Source organism: Cololabis saira, chromosome 6 (genome assembly GCF_033807715.1).
Source record: "Cololabis saira isolate AMF1-May2022 chromosome 6, fColSai1.1, whole genome shotgun sequence".
NCBI classification, from domain to species: Eukaryota; Metazoa; Chordata; class Actinopteri; order Beloniformes; family Belonidae; genus Cololabis; species Cololabis saira.
In genome coordinates this window covers 12,022,178-12,048,020 of record NC_084592.1, presented here as the reverse complement: position 1 = coordinate 12,048,020, position 25,843 = coordinate 12,022,178, and the positions used below count along the sequence as shown (strand labels likewise).

The following is a 25,843-nucleotide window of genomic DNA, read 5'->3' as shown; positions in this document are numbered from 1 at the left end:
CCCATGAACCTGAAGGTCAGTGGTTCAAACCCTAGTTCCTCCTATGTCCACCAAAGTGTCCTTGGGCAAGACACTGAATCCCCCGGTTGCTCCCCGTTGTCAGGCCAACACGTTGTATGGCAGGTCCGCAGACAACCATGTGTGAATGTGTGCATGTCTGGGTGAATGTCTACAGTTTAAAGCGGAGGGGCTGTAGGAGTACAGCTGAAAGCGCTATAAGTGTTACCATTTTCCAAAATAATATGGATCTAGCTCAACATTGTGACATCGGCAATTAAGCCGACATTACCCTCTCCGGTTTTGAGCAGTCTGAAATGACATCGTAAATTTAGAGACAGAGACAGGTGAACCGGAATATAAACTAATTTTGTGCATCCGTGGAGTGAATTCTTGTAGCCTACCATATTTTCCGCACCATAAACCTTCAATAAATGGCCTATTTTAAAACTCTCTTCTAAGGCACACGGAATATAGAGTAAGACACCGTACTATAGTGGCTGGGGTTGAGTTACGTATCTACCTGATGCTGCTGCCACAGGAAATGCTACAAAATGCTACAGCAGATGCAAAAAAATAAAAACCATAAGTCAAACTCATGAAACCAGCTTTCTCAAAACTTCGTTCCAGCCTGCCCTAAAGTCTCCACGTGACATCATCGTCTAACTTGCATAATTTCCAATTGCTCTTATTTACAAGATTACAAATTCCTCGTCAGGAGCCCCGGAGCCGGCGGAGTCCTGGCCAGGGGCCGCGGAGCCGGCAGAGTCCTGGCCAGGGGCCGCAGACCCGGCAGAGTCCTGGGCAGGGGCCGCGGAGCCGGCAGAGTCCTGGGCAGGGGCCGCGGAGCCGGCAGAGTCCTGGGCAGGGGCCACAGAGCTGGCGGAGTCCTGGGCAGGGGCCGCGGAGCCGGCGGAGTTCTGGGCAGGGGCCACGGAGCCGGCGGAATCCTGGGCAGGGGCCGCGGAGCCGGCGGAGTCAAGGGCGGGGGCCGCAGAGCCGGCGGAGTCCTGGGAGGGGGCCGCGGAGCCGTCACAGTCCTGGGCAGGGGCCGCAGAGCCGTCAGAGTCCTGGGCAGGGGCCGCGGAGCTGGCGGAATCCTGGGCAGGGGCCGCGGAGCCGGCAGAATCCTGGGCATGGCCTGCACAGCCGTCAGAGTCGTTGGCAGGGGCTGCGGAGTCCTGGGCAGGGGCCGCAGAGCCGTCAGAGTCCTGGGCAGGGGCCGCAGAGCCGTCAGAGTTCTGGGCAGGGGCCGCGGAGCCGTCAGAGTCCTGGGCAGGGGCCGCGGAGCCGGCAGAATCCTGGGCAGGGGCAGCGGAGCCGGCAGATTCCTGGGCAGGGGCTGCAGAGCTGTCAGAGTTCTGGGCAGGGGCCACGGAGCCGGCGGAGTCCTGGGCGGGGGCCGCGGAGCCGGCGGAGTCCTGGGCGGGGGCTGTGGAGCCGGCGGAGTCCTGGGCGGGGACCGCAGAGCCGTCAGAGTCCTGGGTGGGGACCGCAGAGCCGTCAGAGTCCTGGGCAAGGGCCATGGAGCCGGCGGAGTCCTGGGCGGGGGCCGCAGAGCCGTCAGAGTCCTGGGCAGGGGCCGCTGAGCCGGCGGAGTCCTGGGCAAGGGCCATGGAGCCGGCGGAGTCCTGGGCGGGGGCCACGGAGCCGGCGGAGTCCAGGGCAAGGGCCGCTGAGCCGGCGGAGTCCTGGGCGGGGGCCGCGGAGCAGGCGGAGTCCTGGGCGGGGGCCGCGGAGCCGTCAGAGTCCTGGGCGGGGGCCGCGGAGCCGTCAGAGTCCTGGGCAGGGGCCGCTGAGCCGGCGGAGTCCTGGGCGGGGGCCGCGGAGCAGGCGGAGTCCTGGGCAAGGGCCGCGGAGCCGGCGGAGTCCTGGGCGGGGGCCGCGGAGCCGTCAGAGTCCTGGGCGGGGGCCGCAGAGCCGTCAGAGTCCTGGGCAAGGGCCGCAGAGCCGGCGGAATCCTGGGCAGGGGCCGCGGAGCTGTCAGAGTTCTGGGCAGGGGCCGCGGAGCTTTCAGAGTTCTGGGCAGGGGCCACTGAGCCGGCGGAGTCCTGGGCGGGGGCCGCGGAGCCGGCGGAGTCCTGGGCGGGGGCCGCGGAGCCGGCGGAGTCCTGGGCGGGGGCCGTGGAGCCGGCGGAGTCCTGGGCGGGGACCGCGGAGCTGTCGGAGTCTTGGGCAGGGGCCACAGAGCCGTCAGAGTCCTGGGCGGGGGCCATGGAGCCGTCAGAGTCCTGGGCGGGGGCCATGGAGCCGGCGGAGTCCTGGGCAGGGGCCACGGAGCCGCCAGAGTCCTGGGCGGGGGCCGCGGAGCCGGCGGAGTCCTGGGCGGGGGCCATGGAGCCGGCGGAGTCCTGGGCGGGGATCGCGGAGCCGTCAGAGTCCTGGGCAGGGGCCGCGGAGCCGTCAGAGTCCTGGGCAGGGGCCGCGGAGCCGGCGGAGTCCTGGCCAGGGGCCGCAGACCCGGCTGAGTCCTGGGCACGGGCCGCGGAGCCGGCGTAGTCCTGGGCAGGGACAGCGGAGCCGGCGGATTCCTGGGCAGGGGCCGCGGAGCCGGCGGAGTCCTGGGCAGGGACAGCGGAGCCGGCGGATTCCTGGGCAGGGACAGCGGAGCCGGCGGATTCCTGGGCAGGGGCCGTGGAGCCAGCAGAGTCCTGGGCAGGGGCCGCGGAGCCGGCGGAGTTCTGGGCAGGGGCCGCGGAGCCGGCGGAGTTCTGGGCAGGGGCCATGGAGCCGGCGGAGTCCTGGGCGGGGTCCGCGGAGCCGGCGGAGTCCTGGGCGGGGGCCGCGGAGCCGGCGGAGTCCTGGGCGGGGGCCGTGGAGCCGGCGGAGTCCTGGGCGGGGGCCGTGGAGCCGGCAGAGTCCTGGGCGGGGGCCGTGGAGCCGGCAGAGTCCTGGGCGGGGGCCGTGGAGCCGGCAGAGTCCTGGGCGGGGGCCGTGGAGCCGGCAGAGTCCTGGGCGGGGGCCGTGGAGCCGGCAGAGTCCTGGGCGGGGGCCGCAGAGCCGTCAAAGTCCTGGGCAGGGGCCATGGAGCCGTCAGAGTCCTGGGCAGGGGCCTCGGAGCCGGCGGAGTCCTGGGCAAGGGCCGCGTTGAGTACTTTAACTATGAGTATTTGCAAGAAAATATAAAGCAGGTAAAGTATAAATACAATAAATAGAAACTAAACACTGCAAGAAGGATCTCATATTAGTGGAAATCTACTAGATGACAACTTGAGAGTTCCTTCACACAACAGGCGAATACTTTAAAGGTATTGTGACCGATCGAGGCTCAGCCCGTGGACGGTGTGCAAGACAAAATCACATACCATTGATCCACTGTCTGCTGTGTGCGGGGAGTTTGGGGGAGAGGAGGAGTGGAGGAGTGGAGGATGGGGGGGGTTGGGAGGAGGAGCGGGGCAATGATTGACAGGAAAGGGGGAAAAGGACGTGTTTTTCACAGGCAAAAAACACCGTCATAAAAAAAGCCAGGCATGGAGTACTGGAGTGAAGTTTTTCTGGTTACACCCTTTTAGACACATTTGAGGGATATTGGCCAAGACTTTTAATAGTGTTAAAAGCATGTTAAAAATTATGTCACAATACCTTTAAGTTTAAGTTAGTTTATATTTTATTTAGGGACCAAAATAATGTGGCCTCTCCTTCTGACGCTTGAATATTTAATTATGAATATGTAATTACTGATCGAGTTCAGAGGAATAAAAGGACATCAATTCTGCTCTTTTTACACACATTGACAGTATTTTGTGTCATTTACTAAAGGATTTTTCCAGAATAATAACAAGATAGCAGTAACCTGGAGGAGATGATTGTACTATTAGCGTTTTATATACTTTCTGTGTTTAACAGTTATGTAGCAAATTATTTCAGTTTGTCTGTAAGAACTCGATGTAGTAGACCACTTTATGAGAATAAAGTTTCAGGCTTTCCTGGCTAAACAAAAGCAAATTATTACATTTTCCAGTCTCAATAAAAACTACCAACTCAATTATTATACTGACCTAAAGCATCCTGTATTTGGCAGACGGCCTTCTTGTTTTCATCACAGATCACTAGTCCTGGTACAGTCTCGTGGAAGAGGACATCAACATCCAGGACAACATTCCTGAAGGTCTCAGACCACCTTCTCCCACCGGTTGAGTAGTTGACATCTCGGGTGTGATGCATCACAACCAGAATGATCTTTTTATCATCTGCTGACACCAGAAAAAAGAACAAGAGATGAAACTGAAGCTTCAACCTTGTTTATTAGGGCCCGAGCACTTACAGTGCGAAGGCTCCATTGTATCTGTAGGAATTCTTTCTTTCTTTCTTTCTTTTTATTCTTCTGACGAAAGGAGGGATTTTTGCCCCCCTAAACGTGCCCAAAAAGTCACCAAATTTTGCACGCAAGCCAGGCCTGGCGAAAAATTTGATATTTAATGGTTTGCATTAATGGGCGTGGCGAAATGGCTCAACAGCGCCCCCCGGAAAACTTTGTGCCTCAAGCCCCATAATAAGGTTTGACGTACATGAACGAAAATCGGTAGACACCTGTATCATGGCGCAACTTAAAGAAAAGTCTCTTGACGTCATGCCCGAAACCGAACAGGATGTCGGCCATTTAGAATTAATAATGTCATTTTGGCGAAATTTATGCCATTCCTTCGGCAGTTAATACGGCCCGAACCGTAACGTGCCCCCAAGTGTGTTATACATCAAAATGTCCGTCTCCATACTCCAACACCACACATTACTTTTCTCTTTCAAAAGCGTTACCGTGGCGACGCTAGACGCCAAAAAGCGCACCCACCCTTCATCTGATTGGTTCAGACAGAAAAAACTTTGCGCCTCAAGCCCCATAATACGGTTTTACGTACATGAACGAAAATCGGTACACGCCTGTATCATGTCGCAACTTAAAGAAAAGTCTCTTGGCGCCATGGCCGAAACCGAACAGGAAGTCGGCCATTTGGAACATTCTGAATTAATCGCGTAATTTTGGAGCAATTTATGCCATTCCTTCGAGAATGAATACGGCCCGAACCGTATTGTGAACCCAGATGTGTTATACATCAAAATGTGCGTCTCCATCCTGCGACTACGTGTATTACTTTTCTCTTTCAAAAGTGTTACCGTGGCAACGCTAGACGCCAAAAAGCGCACCCCCCCTTCATCTGATTGGTCCATATTTGATAGTTCCCCAAAAGGCACCAAATTTGGCATGCAAGCCAGGCCTGGCGATAAATTTGATATTTCATGGTTTGCATTAATGGGCGTGGCAAAATGGCTCAACAGCGCCCCCCGGAAAACTTTGAGCCTCAAGCCCCACAATACGGTTTGACGTACATGCACGAAAATCGGTACACACCTGTATCATGGCGCAACTTAAAGAAAAGTCTCTTGGCGTCATGCCCGAAACCGAACAGGAAGTCGGACATTTTGAATTAATTGTGTAATTTTGGCGCAATTTATGCCATTCCTTCGGCAGTTAATTCAGCCCAAACCGTAACGTGCACCCAGGTGTGTTATACATCAAAATGTGCGTCTACATCCTGCGACACCACACATTACTTTTCTCTTTCAAAAGTATTACCGTGGCGACGCTAGACGCCAAAAGGCGCGCCCCCCCTTCATGTGATTGGTCCATATTTGATAGTTCTCCAAAAGTCACCAAATTTCGCATGCAAGCCAGACTTGGCGATAAATTTGATATTTCATGGTTTGCATTAATGGGCGTGGCCTAACGGCTCAACAGCGCCCCCTAGAATACTTTTCTCTGCCATAACTTTTGAATGGTTTGACATAGGAAGTTGTGGGTGGTGTCATGGGACTCTGTAATGAGTCCTTAAGCTTCGTTGGCCTTAATTAGCTCCGCCCCTTCTTCTGATTGGTTGTCCCGATTTTCTGCTATAACATTGGAATGGTTTGACATAGAGAGTCCTGGGTGGTGTCATCAGATTCTTTATGGAGTCCTTGACCTTCATTGGCCAGAATTAGCCCCGCCTCTTCTTCTGATTGGTTGTCCCTTTTTTCTGCTATAACTTTTTAATGGTTTGACATAGGAAGTCGTGGGTGGTGTCATGGGACTTTGTACTGAGTTCTTAAGCTTCGTTGGCCTTAATTAGCCCCGCCCCTTCTTCTGATTGGTTGTCCCTTTTTTCTGCTATAACTTTTGAATGGTTTGACATAGGAAGTTGTGGGTGATGTCATGGGACTCTGTAATGAGTTCTTAAGCTTCGTTGGCCTTAATTAGCCCCGCCCCTTCTTCTGATTGGTTGTCCCGATTTTCTGCTATAACTTTGGAATGGTTTGACATAGAGAGTCGTGGGTGGTGTCATCAGATTCTGTATGGAGTCCTTGACCTTCATTGGCCTGAATTAGCCCCGCCCCTTCTTCTGATTGGTTGTCCCTTTTTTCTGCTATAACTTTTGAATGGTTTGACATAGGAAGTCGTGGGTGGTGTCATTTCTGATATGCTAATAGGGGGCGGTGGACGTGAGTGCGAGGGCCCGTTCATCGCTGCTTGCAGCTTTAATTATTGTTTACACTTGCGTTGATATACTGACCCTGCTTTGTTCGGTTTAGGTAAAACTATGCTGTGGTTAGACTAAGGAACCATATCTACTTAGTGAGGTTTAAGTCGGTGTATCCAGACTGTCTGATGAACAAGTATGTTTGAGCCTTACCTAAAAGTTAATATCAGATTTAAAAGCTATTTTTATAAAAGCAACTGAAACTTGCATGAACAATGACATAGACGTACCTGAACGCTAATGTGAAGTATTGCTCAGACAGAAAACATTCATCCGTCATGTACATGAACACATGAGCACGTACGAGTCATAGTGTTTTCATGTTGGTTATGCAACATATCCTTTCCATCTCCAGCGGTCAGATCACTGTCTATGATAAGAAACAGCATGATACAGATGTAAAACCCAAGAGCACTTTACTCATTTCAGTCCTTTCACAGCTTCAAACCTCCGACTCTCATGTTCTGATCCAATGTGATGGGACTAACCAATACGACGCCAAGACACCAATGTGCAGGAAAAAAATACAGATTCAATGGATTATCATTCTTATTTAATAAATTACCAATGAGGTAGAACTAAAAATTTGATTATTAAAGGTATAAACTGCGTCTTTGGTGGGTGGTTTTTAACTCCAGTTATTTACGAAATGATTTATCATGAGTGATCTAGTGAGCCACGTGACTTTTCAAAGTATCCAAAACCAAAGGGGACATATTTCAGATGGATAATGGCTAAATGTAATCCCATAGCTACCACTGCCATCTATGTGAACTCCTCAAAAACCATTTAGGACTCCTCTGTGCACCTATGTAATTGTGACATCACAACTTTTGGCAAAGAGCTATATGTTCATTTAGATAGCTACACATAAAAACAAGTCATTTTAATTCTCTATAGAACATATTACTATTATCATCATCATCATCATCATCATTAGGGCCCGAGTACTTACAGTGCAAAGGCCCTATTGTATCTCTAGGAATTCTTTTTCTTTCTTCTTTATTTTTCCGACGAAAGGAGTAGTTCCTACTTTCTGCCATAACTTTTGAATGGTTTGATATAAAGACTCGTGGGTGGTGTTATCGGACTCGGTGTTGAGTCCTTCACCTTAATTGGTGCAAATTACCCCCCCCCCTTCTTCTGATTGGTCAATATTTGATAGTTCCTTTTCTCTGCCATAACTTTTGAACGGGTTGTGATAAAGGCATGTGGGTGGTGTCATCGGACTCGGTATTGAGTACTTGACCTTCATTGGCATGAATTAGCCCCGCCCCTTCTTCTGTTTGTTCAATATTTGATAGTCCCTATTTTCTGCTATAACATTTGAATGGGTTGACATAGAGAATCGTGGGTGGTGTCATCTGACTCGGTTTTGAGTACTTGACCTTTATTGGTATGAATTAGCCCCGCCCCTTTTTCTGATTGGTTGATATTTGATATATCCTATTTTCTGCCATAACTTTTGAATGGTATGACATACAGAGTCGTGGGTGGTGTCATCGGACTTGGTTTTGAGTCCTTTAACATAATTGCTGCAAATTAGCCCCGCCCCTTCATCTGATTGGTCGATATCTGATAGTTCCTACTTTCTGCCATAATTTTTGAATGGTTTGACAAAGAGTCGTGGGTGGTGTCATCAGCTAAATGTCCAGGCCTGAAGACATCTACATGCAAGTCATACAAGCGCTTCCACTGCAGCACGCCTGAATGTGCACAAGGGTGCGAGGGCCCGTTCATCGCTGCTTGCAGCTTTAATTAGGGCCCGAGCACTTACAGTGCGAAGGCCCTATTGTATCTGTAGGAATTCTTCTTCTTCTTCTTCTTTTTCTTTTTCTTTTTCTTCTTCTTCTTCTTCTTCTTCTTCTTCTTCTTTTTGCCCCCCTAAACGTGCCCAAAAAGTCACGAAATTTTGCACGCAAACCAGGCCCGGCGAAAAATGTGATATTTAATGGTTTGCATTAATGGGCGTGGCAAAATGGCTCAACAGCACGCCCTTGAAAACTTTGTGCCTCAAGCCCCACGATACGGTTTGACGTACATGCACTAAAATCGCTACACACCTGTATCATGGCACAACTTAAAGAAAAGTCTCTTGGCGCCATGGCCGAAACCGAACAGGAAGTCGGCCATTTTGAATGAATCGTGTCATTTTGGCGAAATTTTTGCCATTCATTCGGCAGTTAATACGGCCCGAACCGTAACGTGCCCATAAGTGTGTTATATATCAAAATGTGCGTCTCCATCCTCTGACACCACGCATTACTTTTCTCTTTCAAAAGCGTTACCGTGGCGACGCTAGACGCCAAAAAGCGGGCCCACCCTTCATCTGATTGGTTCAGACAGAAACAACTTTGTGCCTCAAGCCCCACAATATGGTTTGACGTACATGAACGAAAATCGGTACACACCTGTATCATGTCGCAACTTAAAGAAAAGTCTCTTGGTGCTATGGCCGAAACCCAACAGGAAGTCGGCCATTTTGAACATTTTGAATTAATCGCGTAATTTTGGCGCAATTTATGCCATTCCTTCGGCAGTTAATACGGCCCGAACCGTAACGTGCACCCAGGTGTGTTATACATCAAAATGTGCGTCTCCATCCTGCGACTACGCGCATTACTTTTCTCTTTCGAAAGTGTTACCGTGGAAACGCTAGGCGCCAAAAAGCGGGCCCCCCCTTCATCTGATTGGTCCATATTTGATAGTTCTCCAAAAGTCACCAAATTTTGCATGCAAGCCAGGCCTGGCGATAAATTTGATATTTCATGGTTTGTATTAATGGGCGTGGCCTAACGGCTCAACAGCGCCCCCTAGAATACTTTTCTCTGTCATAACTTTTGAAAGGTTTGACATAAAGAGTCGTGGGTGGTGTAATGGGACTCGGTATTGAGTCCTTGACCATAATTAGTGAAAATTAGCCCCACCCCTTCTTCTGATTGGTTGTCCCTATTTCCTGCTATTACTTTTGAATGTTTTGACATAGAGAGTCGTGGGTGGTGTCATGGGACTCTGTAATGAGTCCTTGAGCTTCTTTGGCCTTAATTAGCCCCGCCTCTTCTTCTGATTGGTTGTCCCGATTTTCTGCTATAACTTTTGAATGGTTTGACATAGGAAGTCGTGGGTGGTGTCATTTCTGATATGCTTATGGGGGGCGGTGGCCGTGAGTGCGAGGGCCCGTTCATCGCTGCTTGCAGCTTTAATTCATGTTTATTATAGCTGTTTAAAGATTTGTTACAAAACTACGTCACGTGTCTATGTATTTATAAAATGCATCTATGTGTACATTAATATGGTGGTTTCATGTAAAACATCAGTCCAACATGAAGTAATCTGTTGCATACCAAAAGATAAAACAGCTGGAACACAGTACCTGAAACCTTCCTCATGGCTGCTTCCACATCTGACCCAACACGAGAGCTGATTGGACAGAAGACAATGATGACATCACTCTCCTCTGGGCTTGTGAACTTCACATGTAGCCCATCTTTCATTTGTCTCAGCAGCTGCTTTTCTGCTCCAAATGTTTCTCCTGTAGTGACTTTATGGACCTTAACTGGTGGTACATGCAAGAAAATAGAAATAGAAATAATAACTACAAACTGGATATTCATATGAACGAAGACACTCGCTGGACATTATCTTGTGCCACCCTAATAAGAAATAAAGCACTTTTATATCATATTTAGATGCATGAAATTAACTGATGTGCAACATGAATTTCCTGGATAAAAAAGTTGAGGAATATAAAAGGAAATACTTGAGCATTTTATCTAATGTTCACACTTAATTCACAGTCTCCCAAATTACTACAGAATCAAATTCTGTCGTGGTCACAGCAGCTACTTTCACAAAGTCCACAAAAGTGTTGAATGTTAATCATCAAGAAATGTTGGCCTTCATTTGAGATCACTTTTTGGTGCTCTTCTTGTTTCATATATAGAAGAACACATGTTTGCAGGGTTTTTCTGTTTTTCTTGGGCCAACTTGTAAAGACCAATGATGTAAAACTGGTGACACACTTTTACATAAATATTACAAAATGCCAGTATTGAAGAGCCTACAACTGACGATCCAGAAGAAAGTTACTCAAAGATAGTGTATTGTAGGAAGTCCAGATTTCCGTGTAAAACCTCTTTGTCTTCATGTAAATCAGATTCAGAATCTACTTCATTCACCACGTTTGTTCAAACAAACAAAGAATTTGGCCTCTTCCTCTAACGCTTGGATATGTAGTTATACATATGTCATTACTGATCCAGATCTGAGGGCGCAGAGGCCATAAACTCAGCTCTCTTTGCATCTATTGACAGTATTTTGTGCCATTCACAACATGACCTGTACAGACATATAATAAGATGGCAGTAAACAGAAGGTGATGTCTGTACTAACAGTATTTTCATACAATTTCTGTATGTTTAAAGAGTTCAAATCTAATCAGTTTGTTGCAACTCAATCTAGAGAACCACTTTTATATGATTAAATGTCAGGCTTCACGTAAATTATTTCTTGTTATTTAAATGTAGGTCAAACGGCATTAATTTGTATTTTTCTGGAAATGGATTTTCCAGTTTCAGTGAGAACTGCATCAACACGTATAGTCTTTAACACTAACAAAAGATTAAACTTTATGTTTTTCTAATAATTAATCTATGGTGGTTCAAATAAATAATATTCCTTTAAATGTTCCAATTTAAAAGTCCTATAACTCAAATTATAAAGGAAAGTCAGTCCCATGACACAAAGTTACTTTCTTTGTCGAACAAATCAACTTCATCAATTACGCCTTTATTTTTGTTTTTCTTTGATCTGCATTTTTCATTTCATTTTGCAGAGTGTTGCTGTTGTTGCTTTTAAAAGCAGGCTCAAGACTCACCTTTTTAAATTGGCTTCTAGCTGATTCATTTTAGTCTTTCTCGTATACCCTTGTTTTAACTAACTGCTCTTATTGTTTTAATCCAGGTTATATGGTCTTATGGTTTTAAGTTGTTCTTATTCTTTTCTTTTTTATATTTTTTATCCCGGTTTTTTCCCCATTTTATCACCCAGTGCTCCTACCTAGACAGTCCTGGGCATAGCCATCCTCTACCAACCCCGGGAATTCCTGCACTGAGCTCAGGTCTCCTCCTTAACCTGAGGAGTGAGCAGGCAGCATCTTTTCACCAGACAGGGTGGGACTTCTCTGGCCGGACGTAGCGTGTGGAAGGATCACTTTATTCCGGCCAGATCCTCCCCACCGCCCACCGCCCACCGCCCACAGTGTCCCCGGCGGGAATCGAACCCAGGACCTTCTTGCTGTGAGACGGCTGCACTACCAGCTGCACCACTGTGCCCCTGTCTTCTTATTCTTGTTTTAGCATGTCTTGCTTTCTACACCTACTTTTAGGATTTTATGTTATACTTTTAAACTCTTTTAGAGTGTATTTCAACTTCATAGCCTATCTTATCCTGCTTTCCTTTAGCTTTTAGCTCCAGTGTTTCCTCATGGGGAGCCTCCATGCTTGGAGTGGATTCTGGCCTGCAGGGGGGTCATCCTGAGGGTGGTGTGGTTTGGACTCCATTATCCGTCTGGGCTGTGTGTGTGCGCGTGTGTGTGTGGCGGAAGCTCCGGCCGGCGGAGTTAGTTGTGGGCGTGGTTTCATGCATCTGAGGCCAACCTATGTAAATTGCATTTTCGTTACGTAACGAAAGGGAGCAGAATCTAAACGGCTCATAGAAGCCACATGACACTGGACGGATCATCCGGGTGGCTGTACAGACACTGCAGAATTTGGTTGCTTTCCTCCTTTTCTGAGTTGGCAGGCTGAGGGGAGACCACTTTTTATATGTTAAAGCAAGAAAAAACCTGTTTTTCATAATAGGTCCCCTTTAAGTTTTATGTTTTATGTAAAGCGCTTTGCTTTTTTAATTTGTATGAAAAGCGCTATACAAATAAAGTTTGATTTGATTTGATTTGATTGTTTTTTTCTGTAACAAATCTCATCTTAATATTCAAGCAATTAAATTGTTCCAAATGTATATAAGATAAAACATTTTATGGTTTATAAGTATAAAACACACAGTTAACACTAGAACTTGCAATAATCTGGGATCCTACCTTTGCTGCTGCTCCCCCAAAAGATTTGTATAATCCAATTTATCCACTGATCACAAATGCAACACACACTATTGGCATTTGGCATACTATTGGCATACTGAGCTAAAGATTCCTGTATTTGGAGGACGGCCTTCCTGTTTTCATCACAGATCAGTAGTCCTGGTACAGTCTGGTGGAAGAGGACATCAACATCCAGGACAACATTCCTGAAGGTCTCAGACCACCTTCTCCCACCGGTTGAGTAGTCGACATCTCGGGTGTGATGCATCACAACCAGAATGATCTTTTTATCATCTGCTGACACCAGAAAAAAAAAAAAGAAAACTGAAATGGAACTGAGGGTTCAACCTCCCGACAGCAGACGTTGTGCTGTCCCCACATATACATATACATATACATATACATATATATCCTTTTTCATCTTTAATTATGAGAAGTTCTCTTTGGAGACTACTAACTTTATGAACTACACTGTTATCGTAATATGATCTTTGTGCGTGAGATAATTTACACCTTCATGATGGCTTCATGAGTCCACAGTGAAACACCAGTCCAACATGAAGCTCACTGTGGTGAACCAACTCGTGTATCAGCTGAAACACAGTACCTGAAACCTTCCTCATGGCTGCATCCACATCTGACTCGACACGAGAGCTGATTGGACAGAAGACAATGATGACATCACTCTCCTCTGGGCTTGTGAACTTCACATGTAGCCCATCTTTTATTTGTCTCAGTAGACCTTCATCTGCTCCAAATGTTTCTCCTGTAGTGACTTTATGGACCGTAACTAGTGGTACATGTAAGAAAATATAAATCAGGACAAACATGTACAGAGGAGAAATAATAACTGCAAACTGGAAATTCGTATGAGCGAAGACACTGGCTGGACGTTATCTTGTGCCTCCCTAATAAGAAATAAAGCACTTTTAGATCATATTTAGATGCATGAAATTCACTGATTTGCAACTTGAATTTCCTGAATAAAAGGTTGAGGAAAATAAAAGGAAATATTTGAGCATTTTCTCTACTGAACACCTTTGATTAATACTCTGAAGACTTCTGTCAAATGTAACAGTTTGCTGGTATTGACATGTTTTTCCTATGCTGCAGCAAGACAGATCTTAGGAGTGAAGTGCTATAGTGCTATGGTGCAAGCTAGACATAAATATCCCTTCCATACACAAAACCAGCATTCCATTAGTAAAGTGCAACTCAACACTGTGTGCTTGAAACATGATGTCAGGCGTCATGTCCATTGCGCGCTGGTGTATGCCGGTAAATTAAAACAATAATGGTGGAGGAGACGATGCTGTCAGCTTTCTTCAACAAGCACCATGATCAGAAAGTTGTTGGAAATTCACAAAAACACTTCTCACTTACAGAACATGGGGGAAGTAAACCGTGGAAAGGGTCATCAGCCCTTTGCAGCGCCTGACACGTGTGTCAGTCATCAAAATCAACTAATGGGTTAAAGGGCTATTTAGATTTTTCTAAACTTTTGTCAGGTGGATTTAAAAATAAGGCACTTTCACAGTAAAATAGTTGTATGTGATTGTCATTAGATATTACTTTAATAATTCCTAAATGAAATGGGCTACTAAATTATGATTTAAAGGGGATTTCGAACATGCATTTTGAGACTTGAGGTGTTTTAATTCAGAGTCCTAAATAAGATAGTGTGGTGGACTCTTATTGTGAAGGGGCAGGGAGAGCAGATGTATAGGAGGGGGTTAAGATGGTGGGGAGAGTTGTCTTGACCGGGTTGGAACAGGCGCAAAATAAAGCATCATAAATACCTTCCATGTCTTCTGGCTTACTTCCACAATAGGTTGGATCCAGATGGACTCTTTTTCCTTCCAAAGCTGGAAGATGGACACAGTCAGAGAAAATAATGAGGAGGGAACTGTGTTACTCCAAACAAGTGATCCTAATCCTGATTTGGTGTGATTAGTTAGGGAACAAGGACATGGTCATTGTCTCTTTGTTTGCTTTCCTTATTATAAAGCAGCTCGACTTATCAAATACGTTTTTTTTTATTATATATAAACCCAAGACAGTAGATGTCCCAAAATATGTAAAACATTGTGCATTTTAACAATAAAATAAGCAGTTAACACAAGACTAAGTATTAATCTGGAGTCCTACCGTTGCTGAGTTGCTGCAGAGAGAACAGACTGAAGCAGCTGAATAACGGTTTTCTATAGAAATATTTTACTTTCACTTTTGATTTCAGACGCTCACGGCTGCTCTGCTCTGCTGACTTATTTTGCTTTTAATATTCATAAGCTGGGCAGCAAATATGGAGCCAAATCAAGGCCATAAGTTTTGCTAATTTGAAAATGAAATTGTAATTGAAAAACTAAGACTTGAACCTGAAAATTCAAGTTTTGATTATGAACTTATTTTACAGTTTAAATTTTTTTTTCAGTTTCAGATTTTTGGCCCTGATCTGGCGTAGGAGGCGTGTCATCAACTGAGAGGGGCGTGTAATCATGAGTGACAGCAAAACAGAGAAGGCGGGGGACCTTCCTCAGTCGTGTTGCCTTCAGGAAACGTAAGTTGCAGAAGCTATCAGTAGAAAAATTATTCAACAGTTTATATACACCATATTCACGTGATTGGCAGTGGAAAAAACTGACACTAGTGATACATTTCTGTTTAAAAAGCTGTTTTAGACTGTACTTGGCACCAATCGGTGAGGAGAGATGCAGGCGTCTCACCAGCGTCGCTGTTCATCGGCATCTCGCTCGCCGCCGCTGGCGGCACTCCTCACCGGCGTCTCCAGTCGTCCGGTGAGCAAATGATGATCAGCTACGGATAAGCTCTGGCCTGAAAACATACACAAAAGAGAAAAAAGGGGTCAGCACAAGAAATTACAAGAACGATGGAAAAAAATGATGGCTATGAGATACTTCACTGGTGTTGCACTCTCCTGGCTTTCATCATACCTCACTGACCGTCAACAGTTTGTCCAACTACGGAACCATAAATCTGGGTGCACGGGTGTCACACTGGGTGTCCCCCAGGGGTCAGTGTTGGGTCCACTTCTCTTCACCATCTACCTCCTACCCCTGGGTTCAATTCTCCGTCATCATGGGGTCCATTTTCACTTCTACGTCGATGACACATGGATTTATATCTCCTCCAAACCCACCGCTGCCATTCCTCCCACTTCCCTCACCACCTGCCTGCACGACATCAATACCTGGATGGGCAAAAACTTCTTAAAACTCAACGGCAATAAAACTGAGGCTCTTCTCATCGGCTCCAAATCTACCCTCACCAAGTCACAACTCTCTCCCGCTCCTCCCATCATCATCGACGGCTTCCCGGTACCCTTTTCCCCCCACGTCAAGAGCCTCGGCGTCATTCTGGACAGTACAATCTCATTTGCACCTCACATTCACAACATCACCCGGACTGCATTCTTCCACCTCCGCAACATCTCCAGACTCCGTCCAGCACTGTACCAATCCAGCACCGAAATCCTGGTCTACTCATTCATCACATCCCGGATTGATTACTGCAACGCCTTCCTCACTGGCCTCCCAACCAAACTCACCGACAAACTACAACTCATTCAGAACTCGGCCGCCCGGATCATCACCCGCACCAAGTCATCTGACCACATCACCCCCGTCCTCATCCAACTCCACTGGCTCCCAGTCCAATACCGCATCATCTACAAAAACCTCCTCCTCACCCACAAAGCCCTTCACAACCTAGCCCCCACTTACCTCTGTGACCTTCTGCAAGAATACACTCCCTCCTGCACCCTCCGCTCAACCTCTGCTGGACTTCTTAACATTCTCACTCCACGCTTCAGCACCATGGGTGCCCTAGCTTTCAGCTGCTCGGCACCCAGACTCTGGAACTCCCTCCCTCCAAACATAAAACAAATAGACTCCATCACCACATTCAAAACTCAACTCAAAACTCACCTGTTCAAACTTGCCCACTCACTCTGAACGGACATTGTGCAATACATCTCACCAGTTTGTTTATTTAGTGTTTTATCTACTTTTTCTTTTCTATGCTGTCTATTGCTGCTTTTACGGATGTCTTTTTGTATTTTTAACCTATAAAATGTATTTTTAATTGTATTTCTTGTTTTAATCCTGTAAGGTGACCTTGGGTGACATGAAAGGCGCCTCTAAATAAAATGAATTATTATTATTATTATTATTATTATTATTATTATTATTATTATAATAAATACAAAAAATGGAAGAAGAGAAGAGAAGAGAAGAAGGAAAGAGGAGAAAAGAAGAAGGGTGAGGGACACGGCCCAGTGGATCATGTCGGTGTCCCCCTGCAGCATAGGCCTATAGCCGCATATCTACCACAAAGCTATGTTTGAGACTAACTATTATAGTCTTGTTCTATAGCTGCAGCTATGACTACTGACCCTAACACACTAGAGTTACACCAACTAAAGGTTTACTAAACCAAAAGGTTTTAAAGGGGACCTATTATGAAAAACACTTTTTCTCTTGCTTTAACATATATAAAGTGGTCTCCCCTCAGCCTGCCAACTCAGAGAAGGAGGAAAGCAAACAAATGCCCTTTCGTTACGTAACGACGGAGCGATTTACAGAGGTTGGCCTCCGATGCGTGAAACCACGGCCACAACTAACTCTGTTCTGATCAACAACTAACTCCACCGGCCGGAGCTTACGCCATTTTTTCGTAGCGGTGTATCACGTCATTCAGGCAGCCAATCAGCACAGTGCCTCATTATCATAGCCTCCCCGCCCACTCAGAATCCCACATAGATGATGAGGTTTGAGAATGGGAAGATAAAGACATGGCTCAGAGGCTGAATTTCTAATTTATTTAGCAAAAACAATCAAAAGCTTGTTTTTACGACATTCAAGGCCTGTTTAAAATATGTATTAGATGCCATAATAGGTCCCCTTTAAGTTTGGTTTTAAAGGTGGAGGTGGTGTCAGCCTCCTTAACCCAGATTGGAAGTTTGTTTCATACTAATGGTGCCTGATAGCAGAACGCCCGTCCTCCAAATCTACATTTGGATGCTCTAGGAACTACGACAGGGGTCTCCAACCCTGGTCCTGGAGAGCACCTATCCAGCATGTTTTGGGTGTCTCCCTGCTTCAGCACACCATGATACAAGGAGCTGTGTCAACAACAGAACTGTCCAGACCTTGAGGACATGTGTATAACGGCCATTGATTAGAATCAGGTTTGTTCATGCAGGGAGACATCTAAAACATGCTGGATAGGTGCTCTCCAGGACCAAGGTTGGAGACCCCTGAACTACGAGTAAACCTGCAGTCTGAGAACAGAGAGCTCTGGGGACATAAGGTACTATCAGGTCTTGCAAATATTTCTGAGCTAAGCCGTTTTGGGCTTTATACGCAGGTAATAAAATTTGAATTGGATTCTGAAAGCTAACACTGGAGAGACGTGGTCTCTCTTGCTGATTCCTGTTGGCTGGCCTCTGTTGACTTCTAAATGTTAGAAGATAAGAAAAATGTGAATGACCAATCTTTGCTTCCAAATGAGAAAAAAACAACACTAGAGTTTAAAATCAAAAGGTTGACTTTAGCAATCTCGTGCTACCGGGGGTCACGAGACAGGACAGAGGACACGGGGTTTAGTGGAGAATTCTTCACTTTATTTTCACCAAGATCCACATGTGTGAAACAGCCCTCCGCTCTGTGACATTCCTCGAGCAGCAGACCCTGGCTGGTGTGCAGCCGCTGCTTAAATAACCAGGCAGGGTGGAGAGATTGATTGGGCATAGGTGTGCCCAATCAGCCGAACCAGGCTCCACCTGTGTGCTGCTCCCCGCAGACCATGCCCAATCCTCCACCCTGCCACATTGACACATAAGACGTCAAAGTAAATTGGAAAACATGAAACTATGAAATTATGAAAATAAACCCTTGAACCTTTAAACCATATTACAGTTTTTCACAATTGTTTAAACACATTTATTGGAACATCAGACACAATGTGCACAACCTGAAACTCATGTTTCAGGTGGCTGAACCAATCCTGCTGAACTCCAAGCACATTTACTGCTCTAGACTCAAATTCCCATTCCATACCACACATTTCTCACAACACTACACACAATTCCCAATACCCTGCACACTCTTCCTGAATTCCCTCTCTTGCTGTTCACACAGAACACACAGTCAATCACATTTCTAAACTCCAAAGGCTGTTGTGCAATATGCAATCAGCAATTTGCCATTGAATTCATATTCATTGATGAAGCGGGGTTCAACCTTGTAAAAAGAAGGCGCAGAGGGAAGAATATCATCGGCCAGCGTGCCATCAGAGGTCCCTGGCCAACGTGGAGGGAACATAACAATGTGTGCTGCCATTACAGTTTTTTCTGAAAGCTTAGGCGCTAATTATGTTCTTGTAGCACAATTTCTAAAACTATTAACACACATAGCAAAACCACTTAACGAGTTAGCGAAATTAAAAGCGGGAGAGGACGTGGAGGTGAAGGAGTTGGAGGAAGAGGACGTGGAGGTGAAGAAGCGAGAGGTTTAGAGGAAGTTAGAGGAAGAGGACAAGGAGCAGCAAGGGGAGGACGAGGAGGGGGAAGAAGAAGGGCCAGAGCAGACCTGATATGTCATCATATGGGACAATGTTAGTTTCCATAGGGCTGCTTTGGTCCGCAACTGGTTTACTGATCACCCACTCTTCATGGCACTCAACCTCCCCCCATACTCTCCATTCTTACTGTAAATCCAATTGAAGAGTTCTTTTCTGCCTGGCGCTGGAAAGTCCACGACCGCCTTCCCCATCAACACGCAGCCCTTTTACAAGCAATGGAGGAGGCATGTGGAGATATTGAGCAGGCATCATGTCAGGCATGCAAGGAGGTATTTTCCCCGGTGCCTTGGACTGGAGGACATCGCATGCCATGTGGATGAGATTTTGTAGCCGGACCCAGAGAGACGGCATGATGTAGGCTGATTGTCTTTTTTTTGTGAATGTATTATTTTGTGTTCTGTGCTGTGTCTTTGTTTTGACGAGTGTGAATAAACACCAATACTTGAAGTTTGGATCCCTGTGTGTTTACAGAACTATGACAAAAGTATGACCTCAAACTGACCTAGCCACCTTGTGCACAGAAAAAGAAAAAAGCCAGATGTGTTTTGTATTCATACCATCAGTGTGTAGTTGGTACATTATGTGCTTAGTAAATGAAGGCATGTGTTTACTGTCTGATATGAAAACACCATTTTTACTAAGGTGTGTAGAGTTAATCAAACTGTGTTTGATTTTGCAAGAGAACTATAACGTTTTGATAATTTGGTGAAAGGTTTTCTCATTTGTGTGTAGAGTTTAGCAAAAATAGCCAATGTTGCAAAAAATGTACTTAAGGATTCAGAAAAAACTGTAATCACCACGCCGTCCTCCATCACCATGCCACCCTTGGCCCCTACAACACTGCACTTCTACTAGCATTCCTGGACAAGATCTACAATATCATTGTCCAGCCAGACCAGATGGAGGACACAGAGGTGGTCAGGTTCGTTGTTATCTGGGACAATGTCAGTTTCCACCGGGCTGCTCTGGTCCGTGAGTGGTTCAGGGTCCATCCAGAAGTTGATGTCCTATATCTCCCTCCATACTCTCCCTTCCTCAACCCAATTGAGGAGTTTTTCTCTGCCTGGAGATGGAAGGTATACGAGAGAAATCCTCAGACACGGATCCCACTGCTGCAGGCCATGGAGGACGCATGTGGCGATGTCACTGCTGAGGCCTGTCAAGGCTTCATGCTGCATTGTAGGAGATTCTTCCCCCGCTGCTCGGCCAGGGAGAACATCGCCTGCGACGTGGACGAGGTCCTGTGGCCAGCCGGGGATGAAAGGCAGGATGCAGCCTAATACTTTTGTTCTGTTTCTATTTTTTGTCAAGTTTTCATCCACAGCTTGCTGTGGATGCTGTGGATGTCCATTGGACTGCACATTTTGAGTCCAAATACTGTAAAATATTATTTGTTGTTACAGTAAAGAATTGTGTTTTGTTTTCTATTTGAGTAGCCTATACATAAGAATACTATATGGTGATATATTACATCCAACAGCTGAAGGTGTAACACTGAGGCATTCATATAGTGTTTTCCATTCATACTATAGTGTCTTCCATTCTGCACATCAGTGTTCAGTGGGAGCTTAGAAATGTCTACTCAAATGATGTATGTGTTTGGCATTTGAGAAGGAAATACCATTTAGTGAAGAGTTAACACTGTTTTGAGGGTAGAGTGTGCTTTTGCAAGAGAAGTGTAGGATTTTGTATTTTGTGTGTGAGTTTTTTAATTTTTGTTTAGAGTTTTGAGAAAGTGAGGTAGTCTATCAGGAAATGTGTTTAAACAATTGTGAAAAACTGTAAATGCAGTTATGAAGAAAGTTTAGCATCTTCATACTAAAGATTAAATGAAATGGCTTTTCCCTCCCAGTCTGTCTGTATTTAGTTCTGAAAATGCTCAAATTGAACACTGCTACATTTCACCATTTAATACTAATGTATTTCATATGGTGTTTTAAAATAGGACAGTGAAGCAATGCTTTTTGTAATTAAACTCAGGTACAAAGACCTTTCAAATTATTAAATCTCTAAAATGTCTATGAAACATTAGACTTAATCTGGATTCCTACAGTTGATGTGTTGTTGCTGCGGTTGACAGAAACACTGATCGAAGCTGAGGAAGTGCAATGTTCTTTTTTCACTTTTTATTGTGTTCACTTACAGGAATCCAGCCTGTTCTGGTAAGACAGCTGTACTATAGTCACTTTCTGTTTCACTCCTGCATCGAATCTTCAGATGAACACTTTTGAATGCAAAACATTATTAAAATGTCACTACCTGGAGCCTCTGGACCTCCCAACACACCAGAACCACCTCAGACAGAACCAGAACAACCCCAATCTAATCAGAACCACCCTTAACACATCCAGTATCAGCCCAAACACAAGCAGCAAGTGGGGACAGATTTGTTTATTGACCATTATTAACCCCCCCAAACACAGCCAGAACCACCTCAGACAGAACCAGAACAACCCGAACACAACCAGAACCACAGCACCTGCAAACCAGCGGCTGTGGTTCATTGACCGTCATTAACTCCCCCGAACCACTCTGAACCAACCCAACACAACCAGAACCACCTCAGACAGAACCAGAGACAACCCCAAACCAATCAGAACCGCCCTTAACACATCCTGTACCAGCCCAAACACAAACAGCAAGAGGGGATGAATTTGCAGTCGGGCATGCCCATATCAAAATGTCCTGGATGTTTCTAGTTTTGAGTGTTATTGTATTATTTCAGTCTTACTCAGATGTTGCTGTCACCTAGTGCTTAAGACGTGTCAATACAGATGTATTCAACACTTTTTTTACACAATAGTTATAGAATCCTGATTACAGTTTTTCACAATTGTTTAAACACATTTCCTGATAGACTACCTCACTTTCTTAAAACTCTAAACACAAATTACAAAAAAAAAAAAAAAATATATATATATATATATATATATATATATATATATATATATATATATACCTCAGACAGGTATATATATCTATATATATACCTGTGTGTATATATATATATATATATATATATATATATATATTTTTTTTTTTTTTTTTTTTTTCTTCTCATGTAGTTATTTTGTTTTGTTTTTTCAAATCTTGCACTATAGTGGTTACATTGTGTTACTGTAAAAGGGTAGACAAAATAAGCTTTGGCTTCAGTCTACACCTTTTGGTCCTTGTTTGATATACATGCAAAAAAAACAACTTTGTATTGACTACTGACTTCTATAACGTGACCAAATAAACATATCAATTCAAATCAATCAAATTGATGGCAGCACACATTGTTATGTTCCCTCCATGTAGGCCAGGGACCTCTGTGATGGCACGCTGGCCGATGATATTCTTCCCTCGGCGCCTTCTTTTTACAAGGTTGAACCCCGCTTCATCAATGAATATTCAATGGCAAATTGCTGATTGCTATTGCACAACAGCCTTTGGAGTTTAGAGATGTCATTGACTCTGTGTTCTGTATGAACAGCAAAAGAGAGGGAATTCAGGAAGAGTGTGCAGGATATTGGGAATTGTGTGTAGTGTTGTGAGAAATGTGTGGTATGGAATGGGAATTTGAGTCCAATAAATTTCCAATAAATGTGTTTAAACAATGGTGAAAAACTGTAAAATATTTTGTACTGACTACACCATTTTCTGATGGATGGACAGGATTATAGCCCTGGGGGAAAAAAATGTGTATATTATGTTGTAGTTTTTTTTTGTTTTTTTTTCGAAAGTCTGTGTAACCCTGTGCTGGAACTGTAAATGCATATTTATACTGAAAGAGGTTTTCAAGGATTAAAATTGTGACCTAATATTGCCGAGTCTCTTAGCAAGCCCATTGTTGGACAACAGGTCACTTGGTTCATGACAGTAAAAGTGAAAGTATAAAATTCTTTAGAAACAGAGACAATGACATTTGCTGTACCACATCTTCGGTTTCTTCCCAGCTGCAGGACAGCTATAGTAAAGGTAAGATTCAACTTTTTCAAAAAAATGTACTAGTTTTTCTTCTTCCACTGTTTTAGCTTATCTTTAGTTGGTATTTTCAGTGGGAGACTCAGCTCATGTGCATGATTAATAAAAAGCTTTAAAGTATGGAGCTAGAACAGTCTCATAATTCGCAAATGCACATACCGTTTCACAAATGCACAGGACAAATTCACAAATGCACACACCGATTCGCAACTGCACACACCGTTTCACAAATGCACAGAGCAATTCACAAGTGCGTAGGACAAGATACACAAATGTATTTTTGATGCACACACAAATATTATTATATAACCTGATTTACAAATTTTTTTTGTCTGTGAGCTGCGCTGGATTTGCGTGTGACTTTTGAGACTCCCCTGACGTGACTCGATCCACAAATACGTTTTTTTTTAACATGGAAGGATCTGCAACCAATCAGATGTCTTCCTTTATTTCAGCCAATCATAAGAGCGCATCCCACGTGGGGGACGATTTTCTCTAAACCAATCAGATTAAAGGGGCAAATAAACCTGCTGTTTGAACTGCGTTCGCCTCGTTCGCTTAGAAAAGTGATTCAATATTTCGAGTTGGTGGAATTTCAATTTCAATTTCAATTTCAATTTTATTTGTATAGCGTCTAATACAACAGATGTTGTCTCTAGACGCTTTCCAGAGACCCAGAACATGAACATAAACATAAACATAAACCCCCGAGCAATTATTACATAAACAATGGCAGGTAAAAACTCCCATAGTGGGAGAAAAGCCTTAAACCAAACAGTGGCAAGGAAAAACTCCCCTTTAGGAGGGAAGAAACCTTGAGCAGGACCAGGCTCATAAGGGGGGACCCTCCTGCCGAAGGCCAGACTGGGGGGTCGGGGACGTCAGCAGCACACAGCAGTCATGTGGAAGCAGCAGCGGGATGACCAGAGGGGGGGGGGGCGCAGGCAGGCGGAAGCAGCAACAGGATGATCGGGGGGGGGGGGGGGGGGGGGGCGTCAGCAGCACACAGCAGTCATCCACATAGGCAGGTGGAAGCAGCAATGGGATGACCGGGGATGGGGGGGGGACCGGAAACGCAGGCCAGAACGCAGCTCCCGAGGCTCCGGCCTGCAGACATGCACAAAAAAGAGAAAAGGGGCGCCGGCACAAGAAACTACAGGAACGATGGACAAAAATGATAGCTATGAGATATTTATAATAAATAAAAATGGTAATGGAGAAGAGAGGAAGGGAAAAGGAGAGGAGAAGAAGGGTGAGAGGCACCGCCCAGCGGATCATGTCGGTACCCCCCTGCAGCATAAGCCTATAGCAGCATATCTACCGCGAAGCTATATTTGAGACTAACTATTATAGTCTTGTTCTATAGCTGCAACTATGACTACTGACTTTAACACACTAGAGTTTACACTACCTAGAGATTTACCAATACCAGCTAGAGGTTTACTAAACACTAACTATAGATTTTACTAAACAGAAAGGTTTTAAGTTTAGTTTTAAAGGTGGAGGTGGTGTCAGCCTCCTTAACCCAGATTGGAAGTTGGTTCCATAGTAATGGTGCCTGGAATAAAGATAAATAAACAAGACAGCAACACGGGATGGAGAGGAGATCACTGCTCTGCTTTTCTTGTGATCTCGGTAAAGAAAACAGTGCGATCGGAGATGGTTTGTCGGGCCGTTCAACCAGAGCCATCGGGAAACTGGAGAGCTCTTAGTCCTGCCGATGCATGCAGCAAATGATGATGAGAAACAGCGGAGATATTTCTGTATTTGTTCCGTTTCGTTTCACGACGTGTTACATGGGATTGGTTGAACGGCCCGACAAACTGAACCAGCACCCCCTTTGTGGCACAACAGCAGTAATTTTAAGACTGGTACAATGTGGTCCTGCCCTCTGGTCCTCGTCAGCACACGTGCGGCTGAATTTTGTAGTAGTTGTAAACTTGAAATACTCTTTTTAGGAAGACCAGAGAGCAGGGCATTTTATGAGCAGAAATATGTGCCACTAGAAACTGAATTTGAATAATTTATATTTGAATTTGAATTGCTCAACTTGAATAATTTCATCAAAAGACTGAATCTGAATCACATAATTTGAATTTGAATTGCTCAACTTGAATAATTTAATAAAAAAACTGAATCTGAATCACATAATTTGAATTTGTATTGTTTAATTTGAATCGTTGCATTAAAAAACTGAATCTACATTCAGTTCTCACAATTCAAATTCAGTTCTTGCAATTCAATTTCAATTTCACTGTGCCAGAGATCCGTATGGGCAGAAATATGTGTATGGGCAGAAATATGTGCCACTAGAAACTGAATTTGAATAATCTATATTTGAATTTGAATTGCTCAACTTGAATAATTGCATTAAAAAACTGAATATGAATCACATAATTTGAATTTGTATAGGTTTAATTTGAATCATTGCATTGAAAAACTGAATCTGAATAGCATAATTTGAAATTGAATTTATTAGTTTGGAACTGAATTTCTATAAACTTGAAACTGAATGTCACATTATGAAATTGAATTCAATTGTTCTGAAACTGTATTTATACCCTAACCCTAACCCTAACCCTCTTTATACTTTCACATTCAGTTCTCACAATTTAAATTCAGTTCTTGCAATTCAATTTCAATTTACTGGAGTTACTGTGCCAGACATCCG

At 44.8% G+C, this 25,843-nt stretch overlaps 1 protein-coding gene across 1 annotated transcript; it reads right to left on the bottom strand.

The window, feature by feature from the left end:
- Positions 1-689: 689 nt before the first annotated feature.
- LOC133445542 (mucin-1-like) lies at positions 690-16,585 on the bottom strand. Its single transcript, XM_061722866.1, has 5 exons — positions 16,573-16,585; positions 15,330-15,438; positions 13,214-13,260; positions 3,996-4,190; positions 690-3,097 (listed from the first exon to the last, which is right to left on the bottom strand). The coding sequence occupies exons 1-5, from the start codon at positions 16,583-16,585 to the stop codon at positions 690-692; spliced, it is 2,772 nt and encodes a 923-aa protein (XP_061578850.1).
- Between the last annotated feature and the right edge of the window lie 9,258 nt (positions 16,586-25,843).

What these genes read in the sequence shown, in the direction of transcription:
- LOC133445542 (XM_061722866.1), bottom strand. An exon ending in GCCGATGAACAGCGACGCTG is followed by an intron (nt 13,261 to 15,329) that starts GTGAGACGCCTG and finishes CTGTCCAATCAG; the next exon opens with CTCTCGTGTCGAGTCAGATG. An exon ending in CCAAATACAGGATGCTTTAG is followed by an intron (nt 3,098 to 3,995) that starts GTCAGTATAATA and finishes AAATACTCATAG; the next exon opens with TTAAAGTACTCAACGCGGCC.